Genomic DNA, 26,473 nt, shown 5'->3' with positions numbered 1-26,473 from the left:
TCGGGTCTAATTAGAGGTTCACGAGATGACATCATTGATTGGAGATACAAAGGGGACTAAGCGAGGAAGCTGCCCACGATCAAATTCTCAAACCCAACCCGAGATACCATGGCACGACCCGTTAGGATAGTTGTGGCAGGATGGCAATTCATGAAGGAGATCAAGGGAATTTCTTGGCTAGGCTGATTAGATGGCAATCTGGGGGCACATTGTTGGCAGCCCTCACAAAGAAATGATTTCAATCCTTTCTAAAACAAGACCCACACGTGTACCCAGACGCATTCATGTATGGAGATAGCGGCTCTACATGGGAGCAAGAGAATTTTTCTTGGCAAGACAAGTCAGAAATGTGAACAACCGAGAAGATATGGTTAGTAGCTCATGTATGGAAATTATTGTGATATTTTTCTATGAGTTGAACGCGTGCACAAAGGTAGGAAAGTGAGGCTAGCATCTCAATTTGGCAGCCATGCATTGTTTCTTTAGATGACTGCACATATCTTTGAGAATTACTTAGATATTGATAATTACATTGGTCAGTAGTAGGTAATTTTCTATTTTAGTTAGGGTAATGTTTGTTTCCTAGTTACTAGCAAGTAAATAAGGAACTTAGTTGATATTTTTCTAGTTCCGTTCATTTCATTAAAAAACAGAAAAGAAACGAAACGAAACCGTGTGTATTAATCTCCCTCTATGATAAAAAGATGAAGATAAGACGTACTGTCTCTTCGAGTTGAGGATCTTGTCATACGCAGTAAAGGCCTGCTTAAGGGACTGGCACTCAACATCAACAGTGGCAACTATAAATGATAAGGAGAGAGAAAGAGAGAGAAAGGGGCTCAAAAAGGGCAAGAAAAGAGCTAAATGAGATTTTTGTGAGAGGGAGGAAGGCAATAACTTTTATAGAGGAAGGCAGTGAATAGACCTGATAAATTGTCATTCGAATGGAGAACTCTCATCACACAAACTCGACGAGTTAATTTTAATATATTATAAATAGATAGGGAGTTGTAGAATTTGGATAACGTGACTCAATCAAATCCTGCATCTTGGCTTGTATATATTATATTATAATATAATGTTTGAAGTTTTCCTTTTCTATTCTCAATCGAATGGCTTATATAATGAAATCATTTAGACTGTAAATACACCGTCGTTATACTATAAGCAAGTGGATATGAAAAATAATTATTTATGATAGATAATATATTTAACAAAATTATGTAATGTAATTTTGTTAACCCGCAGCACGTCTTAAATTGCCTAGCATATTATATATAAAATAATAGTGATAACTAATAGATGTCAATACAATAACGAATTTTTATTCCAAATGGCTTATGGTTTACCCGTTTTATCAAATCTATCACATACTTTTTTTTTGTCAGCTATATCGTATGGTTTACATTTTGTTTCAAATATCCCGTCATTATATCTCCGTTAACGTCTAACGGTTTTGTTACAGTAATTCTTTTTATTTATGATAAATTTGAGAAAAAATTAAAATCATAAGATAATTTTAAGAAAATATTAAAATCATATAATAAATTTGGAGTTTACTAATGTTTCATTAACGGACAACAAAAACGTTTCATTAACAGACAACAAAAACGACGAAATAAAGTAAAATATAAACTAAGAGATATATTTGATAAAAAATATAATATATATTTGACAAAATTTTTAAACCATCAGTCATTTGGCATAAAAACCTCGTACAATAAAAATTAATCAGGGAACAAGAAGGATCTGGTTGAGAAGCAGAGGCGGTTTCTTGTCATAAGAATAATAAGAAAGGAAGAAGATTCTAGGGTTTGAACCAGCCCAGCCCAGGTGGCTCGACTCGGCCTCTTAACTCACCGCCTCGCCCTTCACATTCCCTCGGCGAACCGCTCCCTACCAATCCAGCCCGACGTTGACGTTGAGCTGTTGCGTTGCCGGCGTTCCCTGCTCCCACAGTAGGTCGAAACGCTCCTGCTCTTGCTCTTGCTCGAGCCTGACCGAGCCTCCGTTGGTTCTCCCTGCTCTGCCGGTCAGTGAGCTGCTCTGGTGTCCTGCTGCGGCGACCTCCAGTCTGCAAATTGCAATCCAGTGGCTTCCGCTCATTGCAGCAGTCTGGATTGAAACCGGTGAGTAACATTTGTAGGAGAAGGAGAAGATGACGACTCGAATCGCTCCTGGAGTCGGAGCTAACTTGCTGGGCCAGCACTCCGCCGAGCGCAACCAGGACGCCACCACCTATGTCGGCAACCTTGACCCTCAGGTTCACTCTCTTCCTCTCTCCCACTGTTGTTGTTCTTCATTGCTGCTATCTTCAGCCTGCTCTGCGCGGGTTTTTCCATTGTAAAGCGCGGTTTCCTTGCTCGTGTGAACTTGAGATTGACATATCCTCGAAAACTGCTACTTCTTCTTGGGCAGGTCACCGAGGAGTTGCTGTGGGAGTTATTTGTTCAAGCTGGTCCTGTTGGTAAGCCTCAAATTTCCTATAGTATTGAGTTAACTACTCTACTGCAAATCCCTCTTCACCGTTATGGAATTTGGCTCATCAGTCTCTGTAGGTTTATATTGAGATATGTATTCTATGAAGGAATTCCGATGTTTCGATATTGTATTAGTTGCTACTTGCTTGATGAGAGGGATATATAAAGTGCTTGAGCTCAAGTTGTATCTATCATTTAGTTTCCATTATTGTAATGTTTTGATGCATGACTCCAGTTTCAGACATCTCTCTTGTGGTTTGATACTATCTTACTGGGTTGGTGGATTATTAAGATTTAGTCAACAGTTTGACCTCATCGAGTCTGCATAGATCAAAGCTATTAGTCTAACTGGTTCCCGAGAGCTTAAGCTACTTTTCTGTGCCTCTTTTCATTCTAAGTAAGAAGCAGTGGGTAGCACGAACATCTTCATTATTCTGGCGCTGAAATACTCAACATAATCAATCAAATAACTTTATGTAGCATGAAACTCATGGAAGGAAACATGTCCATGCTCTAGTGTTCACTAATGCTATCTGCAACAGAAAATTTGTGTGAAATTTCTAAATCTTTTGGGCAGTTCCTTCGAAGCTTCTTTTCTTGATCTTTTGGTTTCTGTCACACGGGGTTATCAAAAATTGGTCTGTTACTTCAGCATTCACTTTTTGAAGAATATCACACTATTCATACTTGATTTTGGGTGGGAACAATCTAAAAGTGGCATTACCATCTATTGTCTGATTGAGAGGTTTTCAGTTTTCCATGGTTGGTTGTGTGAAACTTGTTAGCTATAAGAAGCTATTGTGAAGTGTGAGTTGAACACCATAAGTGGTAGGATCATTAGGTTCAAAGAGTGTATAAACTCAGCCACGGTGCAGTTGCAATGTGTTGGTTATTTCCCCTTTTCTTTGATTGATAATCGCACTAGTTTTCCTTTGCCCTCATATTGTTGTCTGATCAGATGATTCATCATTAAATCCAAGTTTGCCTTTCATTAGAAAATTGGGGTAATAATGGCCCCTCTTCTTGCTCTTATTTCAGTGAATGTATATGTTCCCAAGGATAGGGTGACGAACCTCCATCAAGGATATGGATTTGTGGAATTCCGAAGTGAAGAAGATGCGGACTATGTAAGTATTTCATTTTGCTGTGGATGGCTTCTGATTCCTCATATTGTTTCCTTGGGGTAGAAGTTCTTTACTGAATTTTATCTAGTTACTTATGGTTATTGATTTGACTATGTATGGTATCCATCTGTTATCAGGCAATCAAGGTTCTGAATATGATTAAGCTTTATGGGAAACCAATTCGTGTGAATAAGGTATGCAAATTTATGTTTTTCACCTTGTATATTTCTGCATTTGTCCAATTGTTCAATTTATGATAAGATTATGGATGGTTGAGGTTTGTTTGGCAATTTGCATTCATGGAATGTTCTCTTTTCTTTCCATGCAGGCATCCCAGGATAAAAAGAGTTTGGACGTGGGGGCAAACCTCTTTATTGGAAACCTTGATCCTGTAAGAGTTATGGATATTATTATTTAATATATGAGCCCAAACATGCAAAGTGAAGATCTACTGTCTTGGAGCTGACTCTATGTTTCTTTACAGGATGTAGACGAGAAACTTCTATACGATACTTTTAGTGCATTTGGCGTAATAGTTACAAATCCAAAGGTAATGCTTCAACATTCATATGAATGGTATTTGCATCTCTTGCTTTGAAAAGACTTCTAGCTTGTCTTCTAACACTGTGATTGAGATCCCCTGATGCCTTTTACACTAAGGTATATGTCTTCTAGCTCTATGATACTAGTCCACAATCACCCTACTTTCGTCCATGTCCTTGAGTTGAGATGATATTTGGCATGCATATGTTGAATAAAGAAGTGGTAATTTTTTTTTTTTTTGGCAAGGGACATTTTTACAGTCTTTGATCTCATGAACTAGCCCGTAAGACATGGTACCTCTGGGTCTGTCTTGGAAGTCCTTATTCGTGGACAAACAAATCTTAGTGGCTGAGAATGTTTCAAAATGTCTTACTTGGGCATGGGGTTTCAGATGTACCTTTGTGCATGCTATTTACTACAAGATGATTTGGGTAAATTATATTAGCATGGTAAGGTATTGAAAAGGTAGCACACTGCCCACCATACCATGTGCTTGGTTGAGCACTTGCCTTCAAGTATGAGTCTATGAAAAGAGAAAGGGGGGGGAGGGTGGTGGTTTTGGTGTGGGGAAAGGGGGAAGAGTAATTGCAACTACTAGTCTTATAATAGTTGAATTCAGTCTTTGCACTCTAAAAGTTGTTTTCCTTTTTCTTCTTTGATAGTCACTTCTTGTCTGAAGCTTTTGGTAATTTTGCTGTCTGTTTTCCAGATAATGAGAGACCCCGAGACAGGCAATTCCCGAGGTTTTGGTTTTGTGAGCTATGATTCTTTCGAGGCATCTGATGCAGCTATTGAGGTTCCGCTAACACCACTTGAATCTTCTCTAGATGCTTCTTGTTAATACTGCTAGACTTATGACTCTATTAAACCATGCGGTTTGGCTGCTTTTTACGGTTCCTTTTTCTATTAAATGACGAGCATGTAATGCATTTTTGTGAGATTTTTGTAATGCACCCCAACAAGGGTCGTATTATGCGTAAGGAGCAATATTTATTGCATGTGAGAGTTGCCTTCAAAGTTAATTTTCATTTTTGGGTTTATGTAGGCGATGAATGGCCAATATCTTTGCAACCGACAAATTACAGTCTCATACGCTTACAAAAAAGATACCAAAGGAGAGCGCCATGGTACACCAGCAGGTGAGCTTTCTCGTCATCGTCTGAATTGCCTTGCACCGACACACGCTCCCCAGGCTTGTGTGCATAAGATAATTTTTGCATTTATAATTACCCTAAAAAAAGAGATAATATGATTTTGTTATCCACTCAAAACGAGTTACCTTCTCCCGGGCTTACTAAAGTATAACAGCATAAATTTGATTAATGCTGCTGCTAAATTTTCCACCGATCTACAGTTGCCACTGTTGGTTTGCCTGTTCTATAATTTTACTGAAGTTGACTGACTAGAATATTTTGAGCCAATATCTAATTTCTTGTCGGTTGCAGAGAGAGTTTTGGCTGCTAGCAACCCGAGTGCACAGAAGAGCAGACCACACACACTATTTGCAAGTGGGCCACCAACACTGCCAGCTCAGGCCAATGGGGCAGTGGCTTCTCCAGCTCCTCCGCGGCCATTCATGAATGGAGCTCCTCTCCGTGGACCAGTGGCAGCTATGCGCCCGCCACCACCTCCACCTCAAGCGGCCACATTCATGCCCATGCAGCCTACGGGACAGCCCGGCTGGCCAGGACAGGGAGTGCACCCTGGAATCCCACCTCCAATGCAGCAATACCGCCCTCCTCCCTCAAGCATGCCCGGGCCACCACCTCAGATGGCCCAGGTCATGCAGCGTCCACCTCCACCGCCAATGGGAATGGGTGGCCCTCCACCGCCTAATTGGCGTCCTCCTCCGCCCCCTCAACAGCACCATATGCAGATGTCCATGCCGCCGCCGCCGCCGCCACCCAACATGCCGCCTCCACCGCCTTCAAGTTGAACTTGCTGGTGGTTGTATTGTAATAGCGATCGCATCATGCCATCATGTTCTAGGTTAATAACATTTGCCAAATGAAATTATAGTCTCATGTTATCTTTGACCCATCAACTACTGAGCTAAGCTAGGCTAGACATGCGAATTGAGGTTACAGGAGTGGAAATTTTGAAGCTTGTTTAATCGTGTAAATTGTTCTTGCTTGTGAGCGATTTAGTCGGTCTAGAGCTGAATTGTTCTCTCTCGCATTTATCTTGCTCTGTATTTTGTGTTTGATTTAGTTGACGCATGGATTCATATACCTAGTCCAGCAAAAGCAGTTGTGGTTAACAATTTCTGGCTCGATGCTCCTATACTTACATCGATGAAATGTTCCACTTTTAATTTTTACCAAGATGATGAACAGTTCTAGGCCGATGGTAATGTATTTTATCAGAACTGATGAAGATAGCTCTTACGCCAGCCGTTACATTATGTGTGTGTGATTAGATTGGGATTGTGTTTTCAGAAGTTGAGGCTCTCTGGCTGAATGCCCGGCCGATTTGTAGATATGTATAGCCGTGTTAAATTAAATCATCTTCAACATTGCTTTCTGGTTGTTTTTGAAGGCGTATTTCATTTTATTAATAAAAAATAATATTGTAGCAAATTCCATTAACAGGGGCAAAAGGTTAAAGTAGAAAAAAAAATTGCGGCATTTACGTTAATGAAAAGAAGCCAAACAATAATTATAGTACTTAGAACTTTTTTCTCATATCAAACAAAACTGACTGAATTCATTAAGTACTTATCTCCCTGGACACATAAAAATCGCACACTTAATTTTCAAGACTGAAAATTAGTATCAACAAATGAAAAGGAAGCTTACATTAAGATTTAATAAAAGAAAGAAAAAGAAAGAGGCTTGTTTATGTATTTCTCATGATTACCTTGATCATAAAAATGGATATCGAGAATAATTAAATTTAACGGAACTAATAAATAGTGAAAAAAGAAATTTAGTTAAAATTAGGAAGATATGTTCAAAATCCAACATTAAATGCTTTCAGAATCCTCCTAGTCCTAGAAGCTAATTACTTGAATTATCGTAATTTTATATTCTATTTTCCCAAATTCGATGACCTCCGAAAAGCGGCCAGCAAGGGGAAAAAGTTTTTCTCTTTTTCTTTCTTGCTGCTCCTGAAGAGATGGCTAGGGGAAGGAGAGAGAGGTAGACTGGAAAAGTTCGCTCTCCAAAAGGCAAATTTTTTTCTTAACATTTTAGAAATTACTCTTAAATTTTAATGACACAAAAATTAAGTGAAGGGCATTTCTGCGAGTCACACAAAAAAGCAGGGCATTAGAGAGTCATGGAGGGAAAATAATCTGCAATTCCGGGGTCAAGTAATGGTAAGGATTATGATTTTTAATCTCGAAATCTTGCATTAACAATCGATCAGCTATCTATACAAAATCGCTCAACCAATCGGGTTTAAGATATATACGCACAAAAAACCCGAAAAAGACATGGGATATAAAATCAAAAGGAGGAAAAGTTTAAATAGAAAAGGTGGAGGAGTAGAATCATCAATCCTCTCCCATCCATGCCGTGATGCCATGAAGACCGGCATTAATCACTGACCGACTATATGGTTATGTGAGATGACAATAAAAGGATTACCTAAGATTGTATTAACCCAGGTCGAATAATCATGGTCCATGGACGATCCCCAATAGACAACGGAAAAACCGACTTTTCAAAATGGGTTGTACAAAAAGAGAACGAAGATCACCAAATCATCTGGGAGATCATGTACTCATGCAGCTGCGTAGGCTTATTGCTGTTTACAAACATAGCTGCATGCATAACCTCGGTACATAACGATACATCTTACAGAATTTGAAAGTTATTCAATGAGAGATTCATAACTACATCAAGAAAATAAGGCAAATCACACCCCAAAACTACCAATTGACCAGTTAATGCTATATTGAGAGAATCAATCCGAGCCATTTTTGCTTCAGAAGCAATACAGGTATATGTGCCTACCTACAACGGTCAATATTTTAAATTAAGACGGTCCTGTCCAATTACAAAATTATTCTTTGCTGTAATCAAATATGTAATCAACCCACTAGCAATATAATGATGAAAGTACATGGGGCCGGTTTATTTTTGAAGAATTCTCAATTTTTCAGGAAATTTTCTAAAAAGTAGAGAACTACTTTTATATTTTTAGATAAAATTTTTACCATGAACTACGATTTTCTAACTTTAACATTAGTAAATATATTTTTATATTTTTCAGTGGATAATTAAATTTAGAAAAGTAGATAAGAAAAGTGAAAATTAATTCTCTAAAAGTATAGAAGTCCATAGATTTGATAGTAAGATAGAATTTTACTTACAATGATTCCTATCATTAGATGATTATTAGGAAATACTCTCCAATAGTCATCACATTGTAGCTTTATTAGTTTTCATCCAAGGGTTTGGTAGATATGCTTCTCCACTTTTATGAAAGAAGATAATGTCGAATAGAAACAAGGAGAAGAAAAATAGCATGCAAATTTTGTTATAACGTCAAAATTGGAGGAAGGGCGTCTGCCTCTTTCAGTCCCCTCTGTCCATCCCCGAGAATTTTGAGGTTTGATTTTGATGTGAAGATGACAATTTGGTGGGGACCTGATGAAAGTATTTGGTTTTGTACTTTGGTGGATCCTCCAATTATGTATAACTTTATCACAGACAAGTAATTGCACGTAATGTCCATGTTATGAACGAGCTAATACTTATAGACCCCTAAATCAACAACGTCCAAGGCACTTAACAGTTTGACCTTCTTGAAGTTTTAAATTTTATACATAACAGGACGTATACTCTCACTACATACGAAATTTTTTAACAATGATATTTTTATTAATTTATCGAGTTGATACATAAATTTTATATACTTAATTACGACCGAGTTTTTAGATCCGTCTCATTGTACCATTGATATCAATGTGCGTGTATGATTAGATCAGGATCGTTGTTTCAGTAGTTGAGGCTCTCTGGCTGAATGCTGGGCCGATTTGTGGATATGTTTAGCCGTGCTAAATTAAATCATCTTCAACATTGCTTTCTGGTTGTTTTTGAAGGCGTATTTGGTTTTATTAATAAAAGGGAATATTGTAGCAAATTCCATTAACAAGGGGCAAAAGGTTAAAGTAGAAAAAAAAAGTTTTGTGGCATTTACGTTAAAGAGAAGAAACCAAACAATAATTTTAGTACTTAGGAACTTTTTCACATATAAAACAAAACTGCCTGAATTTATTAAGTATTTATCCCTTTGGACACATAAAAATCACACACTTAATTTTCAACACTGAAAATTAGTATCAACAAATGAAAAGGAAGCTCACATTAAGATTTAATAAAAGAAAGAAAAAGAAAGAGGCTTGTTATGTATTTCTCGTGATTATCTTGATTATAAAAAGGGATATCGAGAATAATTAAATTTAACGGAACTAATAAATAGTGAAAAAAGAAATTTAGGTAAAATTAGGAAGATACGTCAAAAATCCAATACTAAATACTTTCAGAAATCTCCTAGTCCTAGAATCTAATTACTTGAATTATCGTAATTTTATATTCTATTTTCCCAAATTCGATTAACTCCGAAAAGTGGCCAGGGGAAGGAGAGAGAGGTAGAGTGGAAAAGTTTTCTCTCCATAAGGCAAATTTTTTTTATTAACATTTTAAAAAATACTTTTAAATTTTAATCACACAAAATTTAAGTGAAGGGCATTTCTGCCAGTCACACAAAAAAAGCAGGGCATTAGCGAGTCATGGTGTGAAAATAATCTGCAATTCCGGGGTCAAGTAACGGTAAGGATTATGATTTTTAATCTCGAAATCTTGCATTAACAATCGATCAGATATCCATACAAAATTGCTCAACCGATCGGGTGTAAGATATATACGCACAAAAAATCCCAAAAAGACATGGGATATACCAGACATATGAATTTGTTCTTGTTTTCAGTTATTTAAGTCAACGAGGACGGGGCCTCACATGGTAAATAACCCAGATCTGGCAGGGGCAGGAGGTGTCCTTCATGACAAAGTTAATTGTTATCAGGTTTCACTCATAACATAGGATGGGTTACCGATGTCGTGGCGGAACTATGACGCGTTGTTGTTGGTCTGGAGCATTTGTTTCCTCACTTGTTCATGCCATCAGTGGTCTCCTTTAGGTCATTGCATGTCACACGTTCCATGCGAGCAACTCTTTCACTGATTGGACGGCATTGGTCGCTGCACCTCCCCCATTGGCTCCATGCCTTTCTCCGGTCGACATTCACTCGCTTCGCTTCACTAATATTGTTGGGACTTTCATACCCCGCCTTTATTCTATTTAACTTTTTTTTTCTTTAAATAATGTAATCCCAGACTGCAGCATCCTATTTAACGGGAAAAAATAAAAATAAAGCTGATAAATATATAAATTCTCCATCATTCATCCACTCAGCCCATTAATTTCCTGATCTCATCGTAATATAAAACTACTATCCACTCTCCCAAAAAGCCCTTGTTTGTCATTTTCAAGGAAATGAAAGTCATCGTGGTCGGTGGGATGATAAATGCATCTCCCCGTAGGATGATGTTATGGTTACACCCAGACTTACATAACAATTTCCAGTAAAAATAAAAAGATTTACCGAGCGTATCATGAATTTATAATTTAATTTGACGATATATGTATTTTGACTTCTTTGTAATAACTTGTTCTGAAGCTCCATTTTGTCGTTGGATGGACTAATCCGAAGCGATAAGACAATGAGGTTGTAGTTGTGAAACTTTAGGATTCAGTATTCCCAACATATGTTATTGGTCGCATCCATCTCTGTTTTCAATAACAAAAAGTTGAATTTTGTCGGCTTCCCCAAGAAAATCCATTTAGGTGATCTACTTTATGACAATAGAGAATGACGAAATTGCAAAGTAATTATAATATTCAACGATAATATGGGAATTACAATCAGAATGTCGAACAGATAGCAAACTCAAAACAAAGTTATAGAGGATGACCTACTCTGCTTTCCATCAACAAAGATAGTTTAGGCTCTGACAACCCTGACTCAAGCTTGCCCAATTTCAATGATCGGAAGAACTGTGGCCACCTTGAGATGCTTGGAGGCAAATACCGTGGAATGGTAATAATTTTCCTAAACAATAACTAATTGAATCATGACCGGGTCGCCAATAAATATTCTTATCACTACAAACTTTGAACCTGAATCGTTGAGAAATAAGCCCTACCGTTACAGGTTCAGTTATCTAAATTACCCTACTCCTAAGATAAGAGAGATGATGCTCCAGAACTAAGTTAAGCTACAATATGTCAATATTTGTATGTTGAGTTGAATGTCTTATCCCAGGAGATCAACTGGTATTTATAGGCATCCAAGCTCTCCTGATAGTTACTGTTGTTCCCTTTGAGGTGCAGATCGTGGGTCAAGGGGCTGAAACAAACTTTCTTACAAAGTAAAGAAAGTCTTTATGTGCTCCTCACTCCAAGTAAATCCATTAATAATTGTCTGCGTCGTGTCTTCCTTACATATTTTTCACACGATCTTATCCTTGAGATGTTATTTTCTCGTTTTATCCACTCAGAATTCTCACCAAGCCATTCTTCTTCAACTCAGAATGGTTTGGCCGAACGTACCACTCGGTCACCCTTCAAATGCAGTTGGTTCGACCGAACATATCATTAAGCCGATCTTCAAACGCAGCGTTTCATCATTCTTATGTCGAGTGAGAAAGGATATTCAAATCATGAACCTATTAATTATTGCAAACAAGTCCTTGATCTTTATTCATTTACGCCAATGACCCCGAATGCACTGGCCCATTAGATTCATGCCACGTGGCATGGGTTAGAAAACTAATTTTTTGGCTGGCAACGATAATGTTTTCTTGCCGGTGAGGATCATAGTCAAAATGTGTGAGAGATAAAAAGATCATTTACGGTTTGGTTGTCCATTACGAACTAAAACTGCACACATAGGGGAATAAATTTCTAAATGAAAGATTAATGTTATCTCATTTTCGGAACTTTTTAAAATTTTTTTATTTTTATCCTAAAGATGAATTCCAACTAATGGCTCGCAATTAACTAGAGATGTCAGGTATCAATACATAAATTACATTTGTGTTTTAAAAGGTTTTAATTTGATATTTCACACGGTCATTTGTTTCGCATCATATTCGACATGCCCGGGCTTTATATATCGATTTAATATAACTAAGGTAAATGCATATAATATGTATGGCCTTTTCTTTTATAATGACCACTCAATATGTATGGCCCAAAAAATGGGGTCCTTGACATATGTATATATATATATATATATATGTATGTATGTATGTATATATGTATAGTTAAAAATGGGTCGTTGACATGGGGACAATGGGAAGTTGGATGGTTGGTGATGCTCTCTTGGGCCGTACTTAAGCCAATCAAAATAGGCCGGCCTCGTGAAATATAATTTGATACATAAGTTTTATACCTTAAATAAAACTGTTGTTTAGAATAGACAGGTGTCAAGTCTACAGTTTTTAGCCTTTTTTTTTTTAGACCACTAACACCTTAGTCCTCTAATTTTTTAATTGTCACCACTTGACGACTTGAATTTTCAAAATCAAAAATTTGATTCCCCAATTTCAATTTTGTCTAACAGTTTGGTCATAACGTCAACTGGTTGAATGAAAATCTGATGTGGAGGCTGAGGTGGCACAAACGGTGTCAATTTTATGCCACGTCACCAAAACGACGTCGTTTGCCTGCCTGCAAACCAAAAAAATAATAAAAAAACGACTTTGTTTCCATGCTCCACAACCACAAGCAAACGACGACGTTTTTGAGCTTCACAAGCTCCACCACCCCCGTATCTGCCGGAACCTAGAGGATAGTCTGCATTTTCGCAGACTTCATGAGAGGCGAGGGGACACAACATTCATAACCTGATCCCAAAGCATATATGAACTAGATATGCACCCTCAAATGCAGTGGGTCATAACCTGATTCCCCAATTTTAATTTTGTCTAACAGTTTGGTCATAACGTCAACTGGTTGAATGAAAATCTGATGTGGAGGCTGAGGTGGCACAAACGGTGTCAATTTTATGCCACGTCACCAAAACGACGTCGTTTTCCTGCCTGCAAACCAAAAAAATAAAAACGACTTTGTTTCCATGCTCTACAGCCACAAGCAAACGACGACGTTTTTGAGCTTCACAAGCTCCACCACCCCCGTATCTGCCGGAACCTAGAGGATAGTCTGCATTTCCGCAGACTTCATGAGAGGCGAAGGGACACAACATTCATAACCTGATCCCAAAGCATATATGAACTAGATATGCACCCTCAAATGCAGTGGGTCATAACCTGATTCCCCAATTTTAATTTTGTCTAACAGTTTGGTCATAACGTCAACTGGTTGAATGAAAATCTGATGTGGAGGCTGAGGTGGCACAAACGGTGTCAATTTTATGCCACGTCACCAAAACGACGTCGTTTTCCTGCCTGCAAACCAAAAAAATTAAAAAAAAAACGACTTGGTTTCCATGCTCCACAGCCACAAGCAAACGACGACGTTTTTGAGCTTCACAAGCTCCACCACCCCTGTATCTGCCGGAACCTAGAGGATAGTCTTCATTTCCGCAGACTTCATGAGAGGCAAGGGGACACAACATTCATAACCTGATCCCAAAGCATATATGAACTAGATATGCACCCTCAAATGCAGTTGGTTGGACTAAACATATCATTCAGTCGATCTTCAAACGCAGCGTTTCGTCATTCTTATGTCGAGTGACAAGTATTCAAATCATAAACCTATTAATTATTGTAAACAAGTCCTTGATCTTTATTCATTTACGTCAATGACCCCGAATGCACTGGCCCATTAGATTCATGCCATGTGGCATGGGTTAGAAAACTAATATTTTGGCTGGCAACGATAATCTTTTCTTGCCGGTGAGGATCATAGTCAAAATGTGTGAGAGAAAAAGATCATTTACGGTTTGATTGTCCATTTGGCTAGTCAATTACGAACTAAAACTGCACACATAGGGGAATAAATTTCTAAATGAAGATTAATGTTATCTCATTTTCCGAACTTTTTTAAAAAAAAATTTTATTTTTTATCCTAACGATGAATTCCAACTAATGGCTCGCAATTAACTAGAGATGTCTAGTATCAATACATAAATTACATGTGTGTTTTAAAAGGTTTTAATTTGATATTTCACACGGTCATTTGTTTCGCATCATATTTGACATGCCGGGATTTATATAGCGATTTAATATAACTTAGGTAAAATGCATATAATATGTGTGGCCTTTTCTCTAATAATGATCACTCAATATTGATGGCCTAAAAAATGGAGTCCTTGACATATGTATATATATATATATATATATATATATATATGTATATGTATAGTTAAAAATGGGTCGTTGACATGTGGACAATGGGAAGTTGGATGGTTGGTAATGTTCTCTTGGGCCGTACTTAAGCCAATCAAAATAGGCCGGCCTCGTGAAATATAATTTGATCCATAAGTTTTATACCTTAAATAAAACTGTTGTTTAGAATAGACAGGTGTCAAGTCTACAGTTTTTAGCCTTTTTTTTTTAAGACCACTAACACTTTAATCCTCTAATTTTTTAATTGTCACCACTTGACGACCTGAATTTTCAAAATCAAAAATTTGATTCTCCAATTTCAATTTTGTCTAACAGTTTGGTTATAACCTCAACTGGCTGAACGAAAATTTGATGTGGAGGCTGAGGTGGCACAAACGACGTCAATTTTATGCCACGTCACCAAAACGACGTCGTTTTCCTACCCGTAGATCAAAAAAAAAAAAAGGACGTCGTTTCCGTGCTTCACAGCCACAAGCAAACAATGACCTTTTTGAGCTTCACAAGCTCCACCACCCCCGCATCTGCCGAAACCTAGAGGGTAGTCTGCATTCCCGTAGACTTCGTGAGAGGCGAGCGGACACAACATTCATAGCCCGATCCCAATGCATCTGTGAACTAGGTATGCACCCTCGATGCAAAACACTTCCCAAGACCACCTTCCCCTGTCGGGAACGAGAAGTACATGGATGCCAAGAATAGCAACTCAGTATTCGTCACACGGTCCAGCTAAAGTGCGTAACTATCCTCTTCCAACCCACCGAACAAGGTGTGTAGTTTCTGTAGCACCTTCTTTCTCATGCTCTGCTGAGTACCATCCTCCTCGAATTTCGATTTGATGATTCGGATGGCCTCCGACTCCTCTCCATCCTGGGGCTCATGCAGTACCCGTCCCCTCATCCGAGGACCAAATCACCCGACTTGGACCGCGAGATTTGCCAATAGATGGCATAGTTCCGACGAAAACCCGAGGCGTTTGGGTGGTCCACTAGGTCGGAGAGCCTGTTCTACAGGTTCTCGTTGCTCCTTACGCCTATTAGAAGATTCTCGTTAGACAGCGAGCTCGAGATCAAGTAATTGAAAGCTTGGGTGCCCAGAATGGCTGTAACCATGGCCCTATCTTCATCATTGTCCCACAACTCACCCGCCATGCCCACACCCACACCCACCTCCATCTTCAGCTCCCTAGAAAACCCTCAAATCACCACAATCACACACTCGGAAACACAAAAGCAAGAACCGCAATGAAACCCTATCAAGTCTCAGAGAAATCCAAATCCATCTCCAGCCTCCAGACCCAAGTGAACATTGCGAAATCTCCGACCTCCGTGCATGACATAAAGGCTTGCATGTCCGATGGCGCGAATTTCACGCCCAGAGTGAGCACTGGGAAAGCAGAACTTACCGGGACGAATTGAGCTCGAGAGCAATCTCGCAGTAGGTAAAGGGTTGGGGTAGGATCACCGGAGATGCAAATTGACGACTGCAGTGGCGGCGGCTGAAGGGTGGAGCGGAACGGCTTCGACGTCATTTCATGGTGTGGCAAGGGAAGCTCTAATACGTTGTCGTTTGCTTGTGACTGTGAAGCATGGAAACGTTATCTTCTTTTTTTTTTTGGGTCTGCAAGTAGGAAAACGACATCGTTTTGATTACGACGTGGTATAAAATTGATGCTGTTTGTGCCACCTCAACCTCCACATCAGATTTATGTTCAACCAATTGACGTTAAGACCAAACTATTAGACGGAATTAAAATTGGGGATCAAATTTCTGATTTTGAAAATTCAGGTAGTTGACAATTAAAAAATTACAGGACTAAAGTGTTAGTAGTCTCCCTCTTTTTTTTCGTTTTTTTTCCTAGAAAAGCTCCCCTCCCGTCCTTTTACTTTTAAAATGAACAAACATTTCGCTTACCCTCCTTTTGCTTAGAGGGAAACGCAAGGTAAGAAAAGGGAGGACGGGGAATTTTGTACGGGATTTTCCGCACACTTTCCCTCCCCTCACCTTCCTTTTCTTTCATTCCCTCATATCCGAGCACGTTGTTAGTGGGATTGGCTGCTTTGGATGGAGCGTCCACTCCCATGGCAAAGGCTTGGGTTCAATCCTTTTGGCCTTCCACAATCAATTTTTTTTTTGTTTTCCATACTTTTCTAATTAATCAGCATGTCCCCACCTTTTCATTTTTCACTTGGCTGGTTTGGTTTGCAAATGTGATTTTAAAATCATAATTTTAACTTAATTCTACCCACAACAAAACAAAATAACTCATACAAAGTCAAAGAGCGGACCCCATTTATACCACTTTTTTTACAACAAAACAAAATAACTCATACAAGTCAAAAGGTGGGCTCCATTTTATCACTCTTTTTCAAAATCAAAATCTGATTTTAAAATCCTACTTTAAAACCAAACGCAACATTAATCATCTTAGGATTATTTTATTTTCAATATTTTCAAGAAATTTTTCCAATTTTCTTTTACCTATTTCTTAAATCATATTATATTATACAAATATTTTCCATTACTACATTGAAAATGGGCACTTGGCTTTTTGAGGATGTCATTTCTCATGCCATGAAATTTTTGATCTTTTTATTTTTAACTTATCTATATTATTTTTAATAAAAATTAAATTGAATAGAAAAAGGGAAAAAAATCTTTTTTTTTCACAAATTTGTGAGGAGCGTTTTATGGATCCAATTATACAAAATTTTGTTATTATGAAATATGTAAAAGGAAAAGGATATATAATTTCTCAACTTTGTAATTTTAATAAATGTCCAAAATATCTTTTGACAAGTTACCGGGGTAGTCAAATTATATTTTATCTAATTAATGTTGTTATTTTGACCTATTTTCTTCCACTTTGGCACTTAGTTTCATTTATAATAGCTGATAATTTAATACATTACTCTACCGCAGACAGGCAAAAACATTTCCTACAACATGTTTCTGTTTTCAAAATTTTATTTACTTCTAAAGTTGAAATTGAATTTTCTACATTACATTACTACATAGTGTATTAACATGGATTGCAGGCTATCATTTGATTGCAACTTCGATGTGATTCTTTCGCCATGAAAGGCACCATTGAGAAAAATATATGCAGTTAAAGAAGGTTGAGAAGATAGAGCTTATGAGTTGCTTAAACAATCCCAGTCAGCACTGTAGCATTCTAAAACATAAAACTGACTGAATCAAGCCCCTCCATGATCAAGAGAGAAAAACGACTCATCGTTATAATGGCCGAGGAGCCCAGAAGTTACTTTAAGCATGATAGTCCGGATTCAGCATTCCGAGAGATTCTTTCATGTATCAGTTCCTGAAGAGAATTGGGAATGTCATGAGGTCCGATAAATATTAGGGGGCATCATTTTGCAAATCAGACGTACAATTGATGAATGCAGTCGCTCAATGGCATCTGAAACTTGGAATTTGTTATCTTCTCGTACATGAAATCTATCTGTGGCTGTGCTCCTAGAGGTGAACAAAGAACTAGATCAGGAAAAAGAAATTTTATTTTGAAAACTTTAAAATGCAACAAAAAATTTATCCCCCTGGTCTTTCTTTCGTACTGGGGCAATGAGCGAAACTTCATCATACTCGGAATCATACAGAGAGAACTCGGCTTTGCTTGTAATAGGAATAACTATGAACTATAAAGACACGCCCTCATGATCCCTGTAATGCCAAAAACTTTATCAAAGGCATATATGTCCAGGCTAATTACTCGCAAACAAGATCCTTTGGAGCTTCAGGAAGGACCTAAACATGCATAGCACCACTCAACATTTTCATGTGACTGACTTATCCAAAATCTACTTGAGTTAGGAGTTTGCCGAGAGAGAGGTAGAGAGTTAAGAGAGAGATAAGAGTCTGACCTCTCAATCGAAAGAATCGAACCATCGAATCGGCATTAGGCCATGATCTGCAGCCACGCGCTGCAATGGTCATTGGTAAAGCAAAAGAATCACTCAACATCTTATGAAAGGTTATGGATGGGTGGGGTGGGGTGGGGCGTGTTATGGAGGGGTTCTTTAATTCTCCATAACCTATGTTTGGATGAACTCAATGGTCGATTTTCTTATCCCTCCATAACACTTTAAATTGGTGGGATTAAAATACAAAAGTTGTGAAGGAATATGGTGGGATTAGTTATCCATCTATAACTCTCCCCTCTTAAAAATTTTAAAAGCCAAACGTGCATTATTTTAATCCCTTCATAACCATCCATAACGTTCAATCCAAACAAAATGTTAGAGTAAGGAAATTTCCCAAAGAATCTAATGACCAAATGTGAAAAAAAAAATGTCCATAGTGGAAAAAGCTTAGCGCTGTCTTATTAACTTCCCCATAATCTTCTTGAGTCATTAATCCACGTTTAATATCTTCAAGACCCGACCGATGACGTGATGTGGGATGATGGAGAATTCTTTTCATTCTATTTTCCTTTTGGTAAATGGCATGAACATGGGAAGATTTTATTTCCGTACTCTTAAACATTGATGGAAGAATTTCATTCCAAAAATGCTTATTATGTGCCAACTTGAGCTTATTCAAACAATTCAGCACTTATTCCGTTTAAACAAAATCTCGAATTCGAGTCCTTGTGAATGTAAAAAATCTATACTAGGAGAGCTTTCATAGACTGACTCGGCTCGATTAGATTAGTCGGGTCCAATTGAGTTTCTGAATACCAAGGTTGACACCGAAAAAAATTACTTATTATGTATATCTATATATTGTCTAATTTAAATGAAAATGCTTGTTGCGGAGTCCAAGTCGTCGGAAGAACGACATAGGCGGTGAGAGGAGGGAGGTGGTTCGACGGGGCTGATGGAGAGACAGGGAAAGGATGAGAGAGAAGGGTGGGGATGAATCGAAAAGGTCAAAAATTTTGAGTTATTTTAAAAATTTTGGATGAGACCACTTACACGTGTCACTTATTTACTGACTTAGTTCATTTCATTATTTACTGACTTAGTTCATTAATGACGTAGAGGAGTAAGTTCATGCAATAACTTTTCGCAACTTGTTTATTGACTTAGTCCATTGATGACTTATTTATTGACTTAGTTCATTGATGACGTGGAGAAATAAGTTCATGCAATAATTTTTCGCAATTTTGTGCTTCAGCACTCGACTCTGTCCCTCGTCATCGCAAGAGGAGGCTGTAGCAGGTGTCAGTTTTTAAGGATAAAAACTCGGAGTTTGTCAGAACAAGTCGAAATATAGACCAAAGGCAAAAGGATTCACACCTTTTAGTAACCTAACAAAAGGTTTAACCTGTTGAACCTACAGTCGTCCCGAGTATACACAGATAGTTCACCCCTGAGCTTGCTTTGTCGGTAAGTTAACAAAAAAAGAGGAGCATCGCTAGCACCGCCAGTGATAAGCCACGCCCACAAAATTCACACCTATAGGACCTACGGTCATCCTGAGTATAGACAGCGCTAGTTCGACTTAGTAAACATGATAAAAACAGCCTACGACGGTCTGCCTTCAGTCCTTGGTGGTCTTATTGATCAGGAACGTATGGATGTGCGGGATAATACCACCACCTGCAATGGTTCCCTTGATGAGAGTGTCGAGCTCCTCATCACCTCTGATAGCAAGCTGGAGATGCCTAGGAGTGATCCTCTTCACCTTCAAATCCTTGCTTGCATTGCCAGCCAGCTCGAGGACCTCTGCGGTCAGGTACTCGAGGATTGAGGCCAAGTACACAGCAGCTGTTGCACCGACCCTCTCATTGGCTGAGACTTTTGTCTTCAAGTGCCGATGAATACGGCCCACGGGAAACTGCAAGGAACAATAATCAAACCTCAGACAGAGCACAAACAATAATTTTCAAGAGTAACTGACTGGAACTTTTCAGGTGTAAGATAAGAAGAGGTCGAAATTCTAAAGTGAACCAATCAAGTAAACAGGATGAAATGGGCCAAATGAGCCATATTTTCCTTTGGGAACACTATGAAACCTGCCTAATTAAATTCTCGGAACACTAATGACAAATTCATTCTGTTCTTAATGAGAGCCACTTCTACAACATCCAACACCCGTGTATACAATGGTTCGGTATGTTCATGCATAACTTATTCCCTACACATTCTTATATCGATGTTATAACTCTATCAATCCATGCCATTACACAAAGAAATAGCTCCTTCAACCTCGAGAATTGGCCGAGACTCATCGTTATCGAGCAGAAAAAGCTCAAAACCTGTACAGGTATTGTGGTCTACCGAGGATTTGTTAGAATCCAATTTCATCTACCGCGTCGAATGCATTTATCTTGTTTTTTCTTGCTTAGTGTTTTTTTTTCCCGACTTTGATCCGACTAAAACAGAAGGAGTTTCTTGAGCTCCTCAAAAAAAAAAAAAAAAAAAAAACTCTGTTCACTTCACAAGGGCTCTCCTCTTCGCTCCCAACCAAGATTAGAAACATAAATAAAGCAGGAGACTTTCCAACACTTGAGAGATCAAATAGCCCGCAAACACAGAGATTCAAGTCCTAATACATTAACACAGGACAAACTACCTAACGCCATAACTACAAACCCCGACGCCTAATCACACATCAACAGTCTCTTAGAACGGATTACGCGCAAAATTTGAATCGAGCCACAAAAGGGACCAGAATGGACCAAACTACGGAAGAAAATGTCAGCATGCATGGAGCAAGGCAGTTCTGGTTACCTGAATTCCGGCACGGGAAGAACGAGTGACTGGCTGCTTCTTGTCCTTGTCCTTCCTGTCCATGACCTTGGCAGTAGCCGGAGTGGTCTTCGCAGCCACCAGTCTCTTTCCGCCTTTTCCCGCCATTCGATCTGTTTCACCGTACAAACAAGAACTGGAACCGTGAACTTGCTTACAGATCACCGAGTTAACCAGATAAGATACCCATTTGAGGAAAACAGGATAGTTTTAGAGAGAGAGAGAGAGAGAGAGAGAGAGAGAGAGAGACCTGAGAGCTTCCTGAACTAAAGAAGAAGAATAAGGAGAAGAGGGAGACCGCAACGGGAATGAAATTATTATTTTATTGAAAACAGCTGATGTAGATTTCAAGAGAAATTCTACCACGCAATCACAACAATAACGGTACGATACACTCAAATATTTTATTAGAAATTTTAAATGAATTCTACAATTTATGTGATTTATTAACATTACAAATAAATTTTTTCAAATTTGTGTAATTTACTTAGAAGTAGATAATTTACGAAAAAAATTAGATAATTTATTCATTATATTTCAAGTTACAATTCAGAAAAATAATATATATATATATATATATATTTCAAGTTACATAAGTAAGTCTACTAATATTGAGGCATTTTACTACAACTCTAAATAATTTTACTTGCATAATTGATGCGATCACTTTTAAAGTGATTGTATTTTAAACCATTTTAGATTTCAATATCTAATATACTTGAGATTAAAAAGTAAATAAACATTACTAATATGGGCTTATTTAAATGATTTGATGTTTATTTCCCTTAAATAAGTTCTAGATTTTGAGTCTTGTGAAAATGAAAAATTCACGTTGGAAGAGTTTTATCCCTTAGTAAGCTGATAATCTAAGTCTAATGGATTATAAGATAGAGTACAACGAAAAAAATATAAAGGATATTATGCACTACCCTCCTTTGAGGTTTTAATTAAGGTGTGTTTGAGAGTTGAGTTTGGAGGGAGTGGGAAGAAGAGGATTTGGAGGAAGAGTGTTTCCATTGTTTTGGAGATTTATTTGAGGGAGAGGAAATGGAGAAGAGAAATTTGGAGAGAAACAATCTCCTTCCATTCCCAATCCACTCGTGTATTTTTTATTCCCTCCTCCACCCAACTTTCTTTATAATAGTTTTTTTAAAACTTTTTTTATATTATTTTTAGAACTTTCATAATTTTTTTCTTTTCACCTCTCTCCTCTCATTTTCCTTGCTAATACTCTCAAACAAAAGAGTTTATTTCCCTCAGTTTTCTCTCCTCTCTTCTCCTTTCCTTCCCTCTCCACTTATCCCCTCTCCTCTCCTCTTATCTCCTCTCCCTCCTTAAAAAACTACCAAACACACCCTTAATGACACTTCACCCCAATCTTAAGTAAATTACACTCCACCTCATTGACTTTATTAACTTAATAAGATGAATTTCTTTAGGTCTTCAATCTTTGTTTGCTTTTCACGTTTATCCTAATTCTTTTTCCTTTAAATTATTCTCATTTTCAACGTTACACTGTTTATCAACTTTGATCTTACTATCTATGTTTTCGTTGAACTTATTAATTGCAATATTTTATACAACAATAAAATTTTGGAAATAGAAAAGAAAAAAGAATAACTTGTCAAGAACCATTAAAGCTCTCACCGGTCTAGAGTGAGCGTGTCTGTCGAGAGACTCCACTCCCAAGATCAATATTCAAAACTGTTACATTTGACACAAAGAGATCAATATCTACAATCTAACGACATTTTTGTGAAAAAAATAATTTAAAATAAAGTATAAAATGGGCCAAAACTGTAGGGAGCTTGCATAATTTTGACGACTACAGCTGTCATTTGAAGTCCTTGGTAATTTAGGGGGTGGGTGTAACTGCCCCTCTACCTTGCCCCTAGTCCCCATCCCTCCACACTTGCACCCCCTAAAAATCATTGTTAGCTAGTGGCCCCATGATGCATCGACGTGGCGGCAATACCATCCCACTCTTACTCCTTGTTGATGTTTCTTTTATTATTTATTAATTTTTAGAAATTATTTTATTATTCATGAAAATTTGCATCGAAGCAAATTTTATATAAAACTCATGTTACGTGATAAAACTCCAATAGAGTTACAGACAACTATTTTCACGATTTATAAGTTTTGGATGGTATGGTTTTTACACCTTATTTTCGTACCTAACTGTTGTTACGGAGCTTGAGGGACACGTGGCAGGTGAAATGGACTTCTCCGACATATTTGGGCTTATTAAAGACAACCCACGACTTTTTGGATCATGCAAGCTGGGCCCTAGCATGGAAGGCAGCCCGTGATCGAAATTCATGAGGAAACCCGACCCGAGACTTGCGGCACAACCCATTCGAGACAACTATGCGTAAGGCTGGTAGCTTGTGGAAGGAAATAGGGAATCCTTTCGTAATTGAGGTTGATAGTGAACCTGGACAGCCAAGCAAGTGTCTGGCAGTTCGAGAAGGCAGTTGAAGATCATTTCCTCAGGCAAGCATGGACATATTAGGATATTTCTCCAAGATTGGCAAAACATATTCCTCATTGGAGCAAGTTTTCCATTTTTTTTTAGTTTTGATTAATTTCCTAGACTAGAGTTATCAATAATAAGGAGAAAATGACACTAGTGGTCCTAAATGTTTATCATTTTTTGACTTTGAGTCCTAAAAGTTTAATTTCGGGGAATCAAATCATAAAATGTTTGTAAATAGGGCAACAATGGTCCTGATGCAACAGAAATGATGCAGCAGAAGACGTGGCAAATCAATATCTTCAGAAAAACAGGTTCTGACGATCATGTCTCGAGGAAAATAACATCTGGAGCCAAACGGGAAATTTTAAGGCCTCAAACAGGCAATTTTATGTTATTTGGGCGTTTTTGCATATTTTAGGGAAAATTTTATTTTTTTCGTTGCAATTCCCTAAAATAGTTTATTTCCTTTGTCCTAAAATAGTTTATTTCCTTTCTTGTAATTTCGTTTAAGCCTATTTAAGTGTTATAAGTCCTAGGGCTAAAGACAGTTTAGTTTTTGATAAATAAAATTTCAAGAGAGTATTTTCTCTATTATTCCAAATCCGACATTGATTGAATCAACGAATTTGATGTCTATTCTCTGGTATTCGTAGAATCAACAGGTTATAGAAGATTGTTTTCTGGTATTCGTACGCGAATCAACAGATTACAATTGTTCTTTAGTTCCGCTTCGTCAGTTGGTATCAAAGCCTACGGTTTGATTTGGAACAACCATGCCACCCAGGAGAAGGGATCATGTGGACGATGTTCTTGACCGTGACAACCTACGACATCTGGAACAGAGGATGGAGCAAATCATGAATCAGAGGATGGATCGTATGATGGAGCTACTAACACAGATGATGGCTGCACTTATAGGGAACCAGAATCGGGAAAACCGTAATTGAAACCATAACCCTAATCCTGATCAAGAGGAATCTGGCGAGGAGTCGGAGGAAGAGAATTATTTTGCGAATATATTTATCGAAAAGGGTCTGTCTGATGATGCATTTTTTTTAGCGGGAGGCGATAGAGAGCCCGAATTCGATGAGGATGATTATGATGAAGACGACAAGGAGGCTGATGCGGTCTGGGAGGCCATCGACAAGAGGATGGACTCGCAAAGAAAAGATAGGAGGGAGGCGAGGCTGAAGCAGGAAATTAAGAATTACCATGTCTCGAATCAATAGATGAAGACGAAAATATCAAATCTTTCTATCGAACCAATCACTATGACAGAGTATTTTGAGTTAGAATTTTTTCTAATCATCTGTTATAGAGCATGGGCTAACATCGGCATCCGATCAAATATGAAAGATGTGTATGTTTGTGTGGATAATTTTATCTCTGGACTCCTAGGGCGAATTCTCTCCACCCAGGGTAGAATGATGCAGCAGAAGACGTGACAAATTGGTATCTCGAGAAAAACAGGTTCTGACGATCCTGTCTCGAGGGAAACAACATTTGGAGCCAAACAGGAAATTTTAGGGCCTCAAACATGCAATTTTATGTTATTTGGGCGTTTTTGCATATTTTAGGAAAAAGTTTTATTTATTTCGTTGCAATTCCCTAAAATAGTTTATTTCCTTTGTCCTAAAATAGTTTATTTCATTTCTTGTAATTTCGTTTAAGCCTATTTAAGCGTTGTAAGTTCTACGGCTAAAAACAATTTAGTTTTTGATAAATAAAATTTCAAGAGAGTATTTTCTCTATTATTCCAAATTCGACATTGATTGAATCAACGAATTTGATACCTATTCCTTGGTATTCGTAGAATCAACAGTTTATAGAATATTGTTTTCTTGCATTAGTGCGCGAATTAACAGATTACAATTGTTCTTTAGTTTCGCTCCGTCAGGTCCTTTCTATTGCTGTTTTTCACCGAGCTGCCTACATGGAGAAAACGGCATCACTTTCGTCCACATGACCGTTAAATCGCTGACGTGGCACATAGGCCCCGACTGGACCCGACTGGAAGACCCGATGTTTCAACTCGGCTCATGAAACCCGAAAGCTCCGAAGGAACACTCTTGCGGGAAAGCTATTGGAAGAGATGATCTTTCAAACCAGGAAGCTAAAAAACCGAGAAAGAGAAAGCAATGTTGCGGGAAAGCAGAGGAGGAGAGGAGAAAGCAGGAGAAAGATGGAGGAGAGGAGAGGAGAGGACGCAGCAGGAGCACGGAATATTGAAGCAATTTAAATTTCAAGCGTTTCTGATATCACAAATCATCGTACCCGAGCAACGAATCTGTTCTACACTATATTGCATCTTGCCTCTAATTACCGATACAAACTCCGAGTAATGAGACTCGTGAAGAATAATACGAAATAGATTCAGTGAGATGTAATGGCTCTCTTCACTTTTCCAGGAGATTCTTCAAACCCTAATATGATGGAATTGGAATCATTCTCTCATGGTACGATGAAGTTTTACGGAGGCATGCTCCACTCAAAATTAGCATAATACAACACGATGTATCGATAGCTTGGTTACATCAATGTCCATAAACTTTTTCACACATTTTTCACATCCATATGAAATTAAACGAATGGACACACATCACAATAACAAGAACATGAAGTCGCGTAAATACAACCCGCAAATTTGTGTTACCACCTGAGTGCCTGCAAGTAGCCAAGGGCAGAGTACAACAATGATTTAAACCACAAAGCGCTTCTTTTCCTTATTCATACGGTCATTGCTGAAAACCAA

General features: G+C 38.1%; 2 protein-coding genes across 2 annotated transcripts; one reads left to right on the top strand and one right to left on the bottom strand.

Annotated features, from left to right (window-relative positions):
• Nucleotides 1–1,755: 1,755 nt before the first annotated feature.
• Nucleotides 1,756–6,410, top strand: LOC116188935 (splicing factor 3B subunit 4). Its single transcript, XM_031518388.1, has 9 exons — nucleotides 1,756–2,263; nucleotides 2,419–2,467; nucleotides 3,519–3,607; nucleotides 3,742–3,798; nucleotides 3,933–3,995; nucleotides 4,089–4,154; nucleotides 4,857–4,943; nucleotides 5,193–5,286; nucleotides 5,593–6,410. The coding sequence occupies exons 1-9, from the start codon at nucleotides 2,159–2,161 to the stop codon at nucleotides 6,081–6,083; spliced, it is 1,101 nt and encodes a 366-aa protein (XP_031374248.1). The 5' UTR covers nucleotides 1,756–2,158; the 3' UTR covers nucleotides 6,084–6,410.
• A 13,357-nt stretch (nucleotides 6,411–19,767) lies between these two features.
• On the bottom strand, nucleotides 19,768–21,562 carry LOC116187402 (histone H2A variant 1-like). Its single transcript, XM_031516069.1, has 3 exons — nucleotides 21,493–21,562; nucleotides 21,225–21,355; nucleotides 19,768–20,328 (listed from the first exon to the last, which is right to left on the bottom strand). Exons 2-3 carry the CDS (start codon nucleotides 21,348–21,350, stop codon nucleotides 20,032–20,034), a joined length of 423 nt encoding a protein of 140 aa, XP_031371929.1. The 5' UTR covers nucleotides 21,351–21,355; nucleotides 21,493–21,562; the 3' UTR covers nucleotides 19,768–20,031.
• Nucleotides 21,563–26,473: the final 4,911 nt, after the last annotated feature.

This window comes from Punica granatum, chromosome 8, assembly GCF_007655135.1.
Source record: "Punica granatum isolate Tunisia-2019 chromosome 8, ASM765513v2, whole genome shotgun sequence".
Classification (NCBI taxonomy): Eukaryota; Viridiplantae; Streptophyta; class Magnoliopsida; order Myrtales; family Lythraceae; genus Punica; species Punica granatum.
Note: the sequence above shows the minus strand (reverse complement) of the source record. Positions and strands in the feature narration are given on the sequence as shown.